Raw genomic sequence first — 11,178 nt, 5'->3', positions numbered from 1 at the left:
GTGCGCATCAGTGTTTCTCAGACTTTCACATGCTGTCACCTGTCATACTTGGTAGACCTGGGTGGGGACCTAGATGGTGAGAGGCACAGTGAAGGGTCCTGAGGTGCATGAGACATGAAAGTCTCTGTCCCTTGGTCAGAGTTAGGACAATGACGGACGCAGCCAACAAACACTGGGGCGTCTTTAAAAACTTTTTTATTTCTTATTTTTCTTTCATTAGCAAACATACAAACAGGTACAGTGGAGCCTGCCAGCTGCTGGCTCTTCCCAACATCATAGTTTCCTTGCCCAGGAATCACCTGTTCTAAGAGGTGAAAGCAAATCCAGCCATCCTTTTAGGCGGACCTCTGCCAGATAAGGATCAAAAAGCCTACATTCAGCATCACTATCACACGAAGTTACCGTGTTATGTAACACGAAAGTAATCACTTCTTGAAATTGTCTCGGCTATAGGTCATACTCATTTCCCAGGCTGTGGCTTCCTGGTCCGTTCCCCCAGGGCCTGGGACTTCAGGAACTGAACACGTAGCTATGGTCCTTCTAGAATCAAAATGTCTTGCCAGTTTCACTTCTGGGACTAAAAAAGTGACGGCGGTAGCTTTAGAACCATCCCTTTTGAGTCTGAGCCTCCTCTTCCCAGGTCTTTCCTGGATCCTTCCGCCTTGAGATTAGAATAGTAAACAACACACTGGACATTTGAATGGGGTTGCTTCACGAGATGCCTGCGAGATCCCAGTCCACAAACTTAGCTTTAAACTCCCTCGGTTTCTCCTGCACTCTCCTTCCCACCCCCGGTACCTCATGTTCTTTAATCAGGGTGTATACTAGTTGTGAAAATCATCAAAGGTGTGTGACTGTGTGCCCTTCCAGTCTCCAGTATGGGTGAATGAGCTTCTTTAATAGTGGGGCAGACAATGCCACCCCACGGCCAGGTCCTGTGCTTGCACAGAACTCTGCACTCTCAAGCCTGCTCCTGACAGCCACAGGATGTAACCAGCACATTCTGCCTCTACACCCGCCTCCGCCCACCAAATCTCAAGCCTCCCAACCCTCAGACTGAAGAGGAATCATGAGGCTTCTTGCCAGCCTCACAACCAAATACCATGGACTGCTAAGTACCAGACCCGGGGAGGGGATATCTGTGTCACACTTGGTTCACAGGTTTCAAACTCTGGGTTAGTCAGGCTACACGGGACAGGATTCAAAGTCATTAAACACAAAGGGACATTGATGGGAAGGATATAGGCGTCTCCTCCAGTGGCCTGGACTCCGGAAAGGCAGGAGGTGGATGGGACTTCCTTTCTAGTCTTGCCTCTCCCCCACCCTCCTCTGGCAGGCTCCTTCCACCCTCTGCAGATCCCTCAGAGTGGTCAGGAGTATGGGCCTTAGGAGTTACCCCGAATATGAACCACACACTTTGAAGGAGCTCTGTGAATTGGAAGCCTGGGTCCAGGAGACCACCTGGGTCATTGTGTCTGGGTGGAGGCCGGGCATCTGCTTCTAATTGACTCCAATGTGCGCCCAAGGCCAAGGGTCACCTGGTGGCTTCAGGCATCAGGAGAGGGCTCTTTTGTGGTTCTCACTCGGGGAAACTTGTTTAGGATCAGAAGTGACCTTGGGGGCCGAGGCTGCCATTAACCAGACGATTAATTGATATATGATTGCCTGAGCATAGCAGCTCTCGGGCACCTGCTGGCTGCCTCCCACCCCACTGTCGCCCCTCAAGACTGCACAGAAGCAAGAGGCTGAGCTGACTCCTGGAGATTCAGTAACTTGGAGATGTGGATAGAGGCTGCAAGTAGAAAGGCCAGCTTTAGCTGACCAGCTAGGAAGCATGTGGGAAGCAAGAGATGGTGGTGGACACCTCGTCCCAGGAGACGCACAGACGTGGATGGAGTCTGGCAAAAGCCTTCGAGTGACGGCTGGGGCCAGCACTCTCTGGATAGGGGCCTGAGGATGCAGGACACTGCTGACCCATTGCTTACCTGGCCTGGTTCCCCTCAGTTCCTCAAAGCACTTAACCTTTCCTAGTAGGTCATACCTGGTCTTCAGGACCTGAAGCCCTGCCATCTGGCTACGGTCATTGCAGGAGTACGGTGAGAGCTGAGCTGAGGGCTTTGGAGTTGGCTCACGGCCGGCCGGCCTCATGCCATGTCCCTCTTCATTCCCTTCCTCACTGAGGGAGCTCCTACAGGCTTCCCTCACTCAGCTTTGACCCAGACCCCAATTGGGCCTCACAGAGACTGTCTTTTCCCTCAGGAGGGCTCCAAGAGAGGGCCTAGAACATTCTACCTATGGAATGGTCTCCAGGCCAGGGCCTCCCTCACCCTGGGGTCCTTCTCCCTTACTAGGCCAGACTTTAGTAGGCCTCCAAGGGAGCTGTGATCGTCCTTCATGGAAGTTCTGGTACCAGACTCCAAGGCAGGGCAGGCAGAGATACAAAGCAGGAACCCTAAGTGTTTCCTGCTCTGCCTGTACCCTGGAACCCACCTCAGTAGCCCCAAGAACTGGCTCTGGCCTCTCTAGTCTGGGCCACACCCTAGGCGCATGGGAACAGATAGGATGACATCACACTTGGGACTGAATGTTCACTTCTCTTTCCAAAAATATCAAACACACAGTCTAGAGGTGGTAGGGGGCAGGGCCTGGCTGGGACCCTGGCCTTTACACACCCAGGGGGCCCTTGACCGAGGCGGGCAACTTAACAACGGGTCTGCAAGTCAAAAGAGAGAGAGCTGGTTAGTGGGATGGGCGAAGGTTGAGGAGCCAGGCTGCTGAGTTCAGGCCCAGGAACAGGATTCTGATGGCAGCCCTGCCTGGGGCCCCTTTCTAGGGGTAGGGGTGACAGTCTGACCTCTGACCCTGTGACCTGTATGGGCAGTAACTGACTGCCAGAGGCTAAGGCCTGCTCTCACAGATTGGAGAGCCGTGTGCCTCCAGGTCTCTGAAGCTCAGTGTCCTTGGGTCTGTTGTGGAGGCAGTCCTTAGCCCAGAGGACTTCTATGTGCTTGCTGTGAGAACGGGATGGGGTATGGCAGGCTGGCTGGCCCAAAGTGCTGGGCACCGAGATCCTTCTGTGGCTGGGAGGCTCTCAGGGCCCACCTATATCAGGTCCTTCAGCAAATAAGTTGACGAGTGAAGGAGCCGGAGGCTAAACTAGTGTATAGATTCTGGTACTCATTCTGGTGTAAACAGAACAGGCCTGGTCCTTACTGGGTCACGTGTGGACTGGGCCTTGCCTCTTATCTCTCTTTGAGTGTCTTGAGTCTGGGACTCAGAGCCCCAGTTGAGGACCACGTGTTTGGAGCCCCAGACTGAGTTCAAGGGATCCATACCCCATCTGCCCTGCCCAGGGTATTGTTTAGTCTGGTTTGAGTTCTGGGCAAGGGGGTTGCTGGTCAAAGGGGCTGGGCAGGGCAGGCAGACTCAGACGTACTCTCGGGCAGCCGTCGAGGGTCCGGAGCGATAGGGCTGTGGGATGCTGTTGGCTCTCTCAGGCTCTGGGCATGTGCAGCAGAGAAAGGACCCACCTAGCATGGCCAGGCCTGCAGAGGCCCAGCCGACGAACAGAGCCGGACCAAATTCATACCTGTAAGGAGTAGAGAGGACTGTATCAGGCTGCAAATCCTTGTCCTGCCTGCACCCAAGCCTCTTCGGGGTCCTCTCTCCCACACTCAGCACCTGTCACACCGAGAGGAGCTCACAGGTTCACAGGCCTCTTCCTTTATTTTTTAAAAAATGTTTTTAAAAGATTGATTGATTGATTGATTGATTGATTAAGTACACTGTAGCTGTCTTCAGACACACCAGAAGAGGGCATCAGGTCCCATTACAGATGGTTGTGAGCCACCATGTGGTTGCTGGGATTTGAACTCAGCACCTCTGGAAGAGCAGTCAGAGCTCTTTTTTTTTTTTTTTTAAAGATTTATTTATTTATTATATGTAAGTATACTATAGTTGTCTTCAGACACTCCAGGGAGTCAGATCTTGTTATGGATGGTTGTGAACCATCATGTGGTTGCTGGGAATTGAACTCAGGACCTTCGGAAGAGCAGTCAGTGCTCTTAACCGCTGAGCCATCTCTCCAGCCCCACAGGTCTGTTCCTTTTCTCCACATAAATTAGGGTGAGTGCTCACCCTGTGTCCCTCACCATCAAGCCCACACCACACAGCTCAAGCCTCGGGCGGACAGTTCCGCTCATCTCCTCATCTGGTGGATGCAGAGATCAGATGGACACAGTGGAACAACCTGTTGTCTCTTTTTCCCCTGGTTGTGGTCTGGCCTACAGAACAGCATCCAGCCAGGGCTGCTCCTTACCTGCCCTCTGGAGATGGTTGCCCCTCTGCCTGGCCCTCTGCTCTCTCCACATCCCTGCCTGCCAGCCTGACTCTCCCAGGGTTTCTCCACCTCTGTGGCTTGGCACAGGCCTTCCTCCCTTAGAACACCTTTCCAGCTCTTTGTTCATATAGAACCTCCTGACTGAGGAGCTTGTCTTGTAGTTCCCCTTCACCCCCTACATGCTGCATGCACACACACACACACAGCAGGAGGATTCTTTAATCTGCACTGGAGGGCAGACAGGCTCAGCTGCGCTCTCGAGACCCAGCCTAGGCAGCCCTGAGAGTCCTGAAGAGATGGTCTCAGTCCCAGCTTGGCTCCTTGGGTTAGACCTCGTATGGCTGGCCTTGGTGCTGTAGCTGCCCACCCAGAGTACAACTCTCTTGTCTGAACTCTCCTCTCTGTCTTCTCCATGGTCCCTTGTCATGGAAACAGCCCAAGCATGGTTTCTCATCTCCCTCCACCCCAGAGCCAGCAGGACATCTGGCCTGGGAACTATCATTCTTTGCTCTTGCCTGAACTGAAAAGAAGGGAAAAACCAAGTAGAGTCAGGCCCTTCTGAAATCCCCTGCCGGTTCCCCCAGCCACCCATGACTTCGGTCTTACAAATGGCCTGCTTCCCAAAGCTACCTCCCTCAGCCAGAGCCCCCCTGCTGGAGACAAGGCAGCAGCCAGTAGGCTGCACTGTCCTCCCTGCTCTTCTGCACACAGCAGAGGGCAGCGGCAGCCTTACCCAGGATGAGGGGCAAACTCTTCTTATCTTAGCTATCTTCTCCTGTCTCCTGTTCCCACCCACCCCCACGACTATCCAATTCAACTTCCTCTTCCAGGAAGCCATCTTGGCCTGCTGCCACCAGCAGAAGCAAAACAAGCCCAGGTGTTCTGAGCCCTAGGTGAAGTCCCTCTCCTCATCACTTCTTGGGTCCTCACAACCACAGGAGATCTGGTTTTGACAGGAAAAGGTTAAGTCACAAGTGATCCAGGTCACCCAGTGAGAATGTTGAGCTAGACTTCAGGCTCTCCTTTCTTAGAAACCAGCTGGGCCCTGTTCCCTATTTCCTCTTCCAAGGGACAGCCCGTGGCCAGGGTAGGACAGATAGGGAGGAGGCCCAGCTCCAGAACTCACCTGGCATTGACAGGCGTGCTGGGGTTGAAGAATTCTTGGGTCACTAGGGTAGCGTACCAGGAGACAGCAGTCAAAGTGCAGAGACCTAAGGACCAAGTAGGGGTGCTCAGCTCTGCCTGGCCCAGCCAGTCACAAGAGGTGGGTTAGCTGCATGGTCAAGAGGGGAGAGGGAGCCGGGCACTCACCCGCCAAGAGGAAGAGAGCACCTCCGGAGATGGCCACGCGGGACTTGGCAGTAGGGTTACTGTCTCCAACCCGAGTACACTTCATGCCCACAACACTGAGCACCATGGCCACAAAGCCCAGGAGCACGGCCACCACCATCAGGGCTCTTGCTGACTGGATATGACCTGAGGCAGTTTGAGAAGGGTCTGAGGCAGGAGTGGGGAACTTGGAGAGGGGTGGTGGTAGGGTGAGTGGGGGTGCAAAATGGAGGTGTTAGACCTGAAATGGAAGGAAGCCGGTGTGGAAGGGCTCTGGTAGAAGCCTGAAGAGGCCTGAGCACTTGCTTGCTTGTGAGAAGAGACAAGAGTGAGGAGAGATGGGGGAGTGAGGTCATTGTCACTGCTGACCACGTTTCCCACCGGCCCTTACTGGCTCCTCAGAATGGTGTTGAGTGATGGGGTTGTTTGAATTTGTTCTTCTGCTCCTTTCCCCTGGGCCTGACACACCCTCTAGCAGCAGGAGTCGGGGCAGAGTACCACCACTCAGGATTACCAGAGGAAGAGCTGAAAGTGTGTGAGGACCAGCTAAACCCAGCTGCCAATCATCCCTGGAGCAGGATCCCTCCTTCCTTATGAGTGATTGATCAGTTCTCGGCCCCAGGCAGCTCAGGAGACTTAGATCCCTGAGGGAGGCAGGCCAGTGTGAGTGGGACTGGCCGGTGGGCAGTTCTGCTTCCAGCCCTGTCAGAGTGCAGGCGCGATGGTCCTCAAGGTCAGAGCTGTGATGATGTCTGACCATGTGTGTGTGTGTGTGTGTGTGTGTGTGTGCACGTGTGCATTTGTGAACATGGTTGTGTTCTAGTGCTTGTGTGGTGTGTGTATGTGTGTGGTGTCCAGCTGTGTGAGGTGTATATGCCTGGTTGTGTGTGTGTCAACATGTCTGTCAATAAGGAATATGGAGAGAAGAGTGGGGAATGTTAACAGGCTTATAGAGCCAGACCCTCTCAGTCCACCCTCCCATGCCCTGTGTATTAGTGGCCTGGTTACACAAGAGAACATTAGGAAGCAAGGGTTGGGTTAGTGGGTGTCAGGACCGGGAGCTGCCTCCCCAGAGCCTAGAGACCTGGCTGGCCTGGACTCTCTGGTGTACACAGGACAGAAGTTAGGGAATCCCACAGGGGCTGGAGTGTGCCACCCAGCACTGAGGACAGGCTGGGAGAAAGCTTGCCCACAACCTCCCCAGCCCCCGGTCAGTGCCCCCTCCCTGCCTCCCACCGAAGGCCTACCGTCCAGGGCCAGGAGGGAATCGTAGAGTTTGCATTGCACCTGCCCGGTGCTCTGAGAGGCGCAAGACATCCACAGCCCTTCGTAGAGGCCCACGGCAGTGATGATGGCATCGCCTGCATAGGACGACTGCTTCCACTGTGGCAGGGCAGTGCTGGCGATGATGCCCACCCAGCCACCCAAGGCTAGGAAGTAGCCCAGTAGCTGGAGGCCTGAGTTGGCCATGGCCCCGGGTGGGAAGGAGTTGGAGGGCTCAGGACTCAGAGATGGGCCAGGCTCTGGAGGAGCGTTGTGGTCATGGTGAGAGGAGCAGCTGCAGAAGGGGAGCTAAGGGGCCCAGGAGGAGAGGAGGAGAGGAGGAGAGGAGGAAAGGGGGAGAGGGGATGGCTGGCTGACCAGCAAAGGCAGTGGCTGCTGGATTCCAGAATGCAGGGGGCGGCCTTGGGGCTGGAAAAGGCCCAAACCCGCCCACAGCCAGTCCCCAGCAGAGGCCTTGCCCAGTTTCTTGGGAGTGGAGGGCGGAACCCAGAGTCCAAGCTGGCGTACCCCTGCCCCCCTCAATAGTAATTAAGGGAGGGGCTAGGAGGAGTCACTCTCCCCCCTTTAACCAGGGAAACCCCTTCAGGAGTGATTCCAGTGCCCTAGGATTTTCCTAATCCCTTCCGAAAGCACTATCTCAGTGCCTGACTTTGCTGTGCTTTGGTGACTGATCTGAACCAGGGGTTTCTTGCCCACTGACTTGAGGACTGAAAAATAAAGAAATTTTAGTTGTAGCAGGAAAAATGATAGAGTTCTGTGTGTGTGTGTGTGTGTGTGTGTGCTGAGTATGGAAATCAGGCTTTGTACATTCTAGGGAAGCACTCTACCACTGACAGAGTTAGTTTTGGGTCAGGGCTCTAAGGCCAGATGTGCAGAAACTCCGTTAAATATGAGCTGCGGGAAGAAGAGTCCTGGGTATCTGGCAGTCATGTCTATCAAAATAGGGGAGGCCAAACTGGGGAAGGAGTCAGAAGAGGGACCCACAGTAACTGGGCCAGTGGTAGCTGCCTGCCTGCCTCCCTCTATGGTGGGGAGCTGGGGAGACCTGCGCCAGCATCTGTCCCAAAAGGAGAACTGCCCAGCGAGTTAATCCCTTTGCTGGCTGGTGCAGCAGCTCCTGCTGGGACCTGAGACAGCAGGCCCTGGCCCCTAGCTCCAGAGCAGCCTGGCAGGGGCAGTGGCCTCTGCACATTCCTGGGGTGCAGGCTCCTAGACCCCTGCCCGCCCCTTCTCACTCAGCCCTCAGGAGCAGGGAATATTTAACTCCCCTGGGTCTCATTAGCAATCCTCTCACGTTCATTTCAGCCCCACAGGCTTGGCATGGGTGCAGGCAGAATGTCACACCCCTGCTCCTGCTCCAGCCTCCCAGCCGCCTCTCTGCACCCCCTGCATCCATCCCACTGCCTTTCCTGAGCTGCGACATGGCCAGCTTCCTCCCCCACACCTTCAACCCCCACTGCAAGGACAAACCCCCAGCCTGCTGCCTTGCATTCTTCACGTGGGTGCCTGGCACTCTCAGACAATGGCCAGCCTATGTGCCTGCTCAGGGCGTGGGCCCCTGGTATGGCCTGCAGCTCCAGCTCTGAGCTCCAGGGCCCTGGGGGAAGCTGGGTAAGGGGCAAGTGCTGTTTGGTAGACAGTGCTACACACTGGGTCCCCCTGACTTCTTGTGTACACAAGGACCTGCTTCTTAGAGTAGCCTGCCAATCCCCAGAATACCAGTGGGGTCCAGAAGGGTGACATAGCAGATGGTTCAGACTTCCAATTCTCCTGCCATGAAAGATAAGACCAAAGGAAACAGAGGAGATGACCAGAGCCCAGAGTGAGGCAGGAGATACAAGCAAAAGACTCCTGGGGGCAGTAAGACTTGGATAACCTCAAGGCGGAACTTCTGGCTAGGCAGGTAGCTGGGATGTGTACGGTGCTGGTTCCTATGGCCTCCTCCCACGTCTTTGCCTTTCTGCCTTTTGGAGGGAGTGGGGTAGGGATGGGAGTGCCTCGTAAGATGCTCCCTACTAATCAGTGGAGGGGCAGCATCTTCGTCATTAAAGAGATACTGTTTCACCAAGCTGGCATGAAGCTTAGGGGAGGCAGAGGGTCTGCACTGGTAGCAACTCTACACTGGCCACTGGAAAGGCCAGACAAGGCCCTCTCTCACAAAGCTGAGCCTTGGCTTCTGGCAAAGACTTCTCTTGAGGAAGAAACAGGCCTCATTCTGACCTTGGGCATGCTGGTCAGATCCCTGAGTTCTGGAGCCTCAGGGCCACACTGAACACTAGCTGTGACTCCTGTCTCCAGACATGTGAGAGCTGAGGTAGAGGGGATGATGGTCACTGTCCCCAGAGCTAATGTGTCCCAGATATGAAGCCCGAGGGGCAGCAGGAAGCCTGTCTGTCTGAACTTCCCTTCAGGTCATCCCCAGACACCGAAAACCCAGAGCCTCCATTATTTTTTTTTCTCTGGGTTTCTCTGTGTAGCCCTGGAACTAGCTCTGTAGACCAGGCTGGGCTGGAACTCAAGAGATCCACCTGCCTCTGCCTCCAGAGTGCTGGGTTAATCTACCACTATGCAGCGTACATTTCCATGATTTTTTTTTTTTTTTTTTTTGGCTTTTTCGAGACAGGGTTTCTCTGTGTAGCCCTGGCTGTCCTGGAACTCACTCTGTAGACCAGGCTGGCCTCGAACTCAGAAATCCTCCTGCCTCTGCCTCCCAAGTGCTGGGATTAAAGGCGTGCCCACCACCGCCGGGCTACGTTTCCCCGATTCTTATATCATCCCCGGAAGCTCTTTCAGTTGCTTTTTCCGTAGCCATTTGAGATTTGGGTCTGTTCTTCCTGAACATTCTCTGCTTCGCCAGTAGCCTTCCTGTGTCAATGTTTCAAAGCTATCTGGAATTCAAGACCTGCTCCTGAAGCTACAGTTCCCTAGTGCAGCCAGCATAGCTTCTCTGCCCCAGGGAAGCCACAGTTTTCGGTGGTTCTACAGCCCAGTGACTCTCAGGCATGCGGCTCAGGGTTCCTTACCCGGCCTCTCCTCAGAGCTGATGGGAACTGCCTGGGGTAGACGCAAGTCACAGTTTAAAAATCAATCAATCAAATGCCTTCACTTCCGGAAGGCACTGGCTTTTCCTTGGCTACTGCAAAGTGTGTGACACTAGGCAGGTCCTCAGTTTGTCTTAGTCTGATTCCTCAACTGAAAAATGGCGGCGATACCAATTTCCTATCTGGTTCGTGAGGTTCTTAGGCTCATAAATGGTCAGAACTGTGGCTGATCCACACTGTTCCCAAGGTATTGGCTCTAGGGTGGAACCTTCCCTGGTTTCACTTCATCCTGCCATGGCAGACTGCTTAAGGGCGAGAACTGGCTGCCACCTCTTTCACCATCTTGCTGGACTGAGGGGCGGCCTTGGTCGGGATGTGTTGATCATTGATGAGTTGGTATGAAGAGTCATAGGTTTTGCCTCTCTTGTAATGAATTACCAGAGACTGGCCCCCCACCCTTTTCATGGTTGATTAAGAGAGTCTGCCTCAGTCCATTGCAATCTATTACCTTTCCCACAGCTGCGATGGATGGGAAGTCAGAGGCTCAGAAGTGGCGCCAGCTTTACCACCCCTAACTGGGTTAAGTTCCCACACAACCACAGGTTCCAGACAGAAATGACTCCTTGGGCCACACAGGAAGAAAGCAGGATGCCCAGCCTTGTGCCACCCCAAACTGCTCTGCCTGTCCAGGCATAGTTGAACGGCCAAAGTGGAATCCCATAATCCTCTACATCTTCCCATCCACTGCACTTGGCAAATTGCTTTCTTTCTTCCCAAGGCCCATAAGGAATGCAAGGCTGCACCAGGAGTCTCAGGTGTCTCCACAGTCTAACCAGGGCAAGAACACTTCTCAGTGCAAGGGGCAGTCCAAAGGTGTCTTCACTCCTTGGAAACTGTACACAGGTCTCTGGTGCCCACCCCTACTCCTACCCCAGATCTGCACCTTCCCAGAGCACCAGAGAGTAATGCTCATACCTGCCCTGGGCTTGCTGAGTTGCTCCGTGTGCCCTGTGACACTCCTACAGGCTGTCTCCATCCTAAGCTAGTTTCCTCCTATTGCTGACCTGTACAATCACATGTTTTCCTAAACACAGACCAAGCACATGCAGTTGTGTCTCAGCTGGGACCCTGCCACCATCCACTGCTTCTGAATGGGCCTCCTAGCCTAATTACATACATTTACCT

At 54.2% G+C, this 11,178-nt stretch overlaps 1 protein-coding gene across 1 annotated transcript; it reads right to left on the bottom strand.

Moving 5' to 3' along the window:
- Positions 1–216: 216 nt before the first annotated feature.
- Cldn19 (claudin 19) lies at positions 217–7,285 on the bottom strand. The gene is made up of 5 exons (XM_052177195.1): positions 6,916–7,285; positions 5,651–5,815; positions 5,466–5,550; positions 3,437–3,589; positions 217–2,713 (listed from the first exon to the last, which is right to left on the bottom strand). The coding sequence occupies exons 1-5, from the start codon at positions 7,136–7,138 to the stop codon at positions 2,665–2,667; spliced, it is 675 nt and encodes a 224-aa protein (XP_052033155.1). The 5' UTR covers positions 7,139–7,285; the 3' UTR covers positions 217–2,664.
- Positions 7,286–11,178: the final 3,893 nt, after the last annotated feature.

The sequence above is a fragment of the Apodemus sylvaticus genome, chromosome 3 (genome assembly GCF_947179515.1).
Source record: "Apodemus sylvaticus chromosome 3, mApoSyl1.1, whole genome shotgun sequence".
In the NCBI taxonomy this organism is placed as follows: Eukaryota; Metazoa; Chordata; class Mammalia; order Rodentia; family Muridae; genus Apodemus; species Apodemus sylvaticus.
This window is presented reverse-complemented; position numbering and strand designations above follow the sequence as displayed.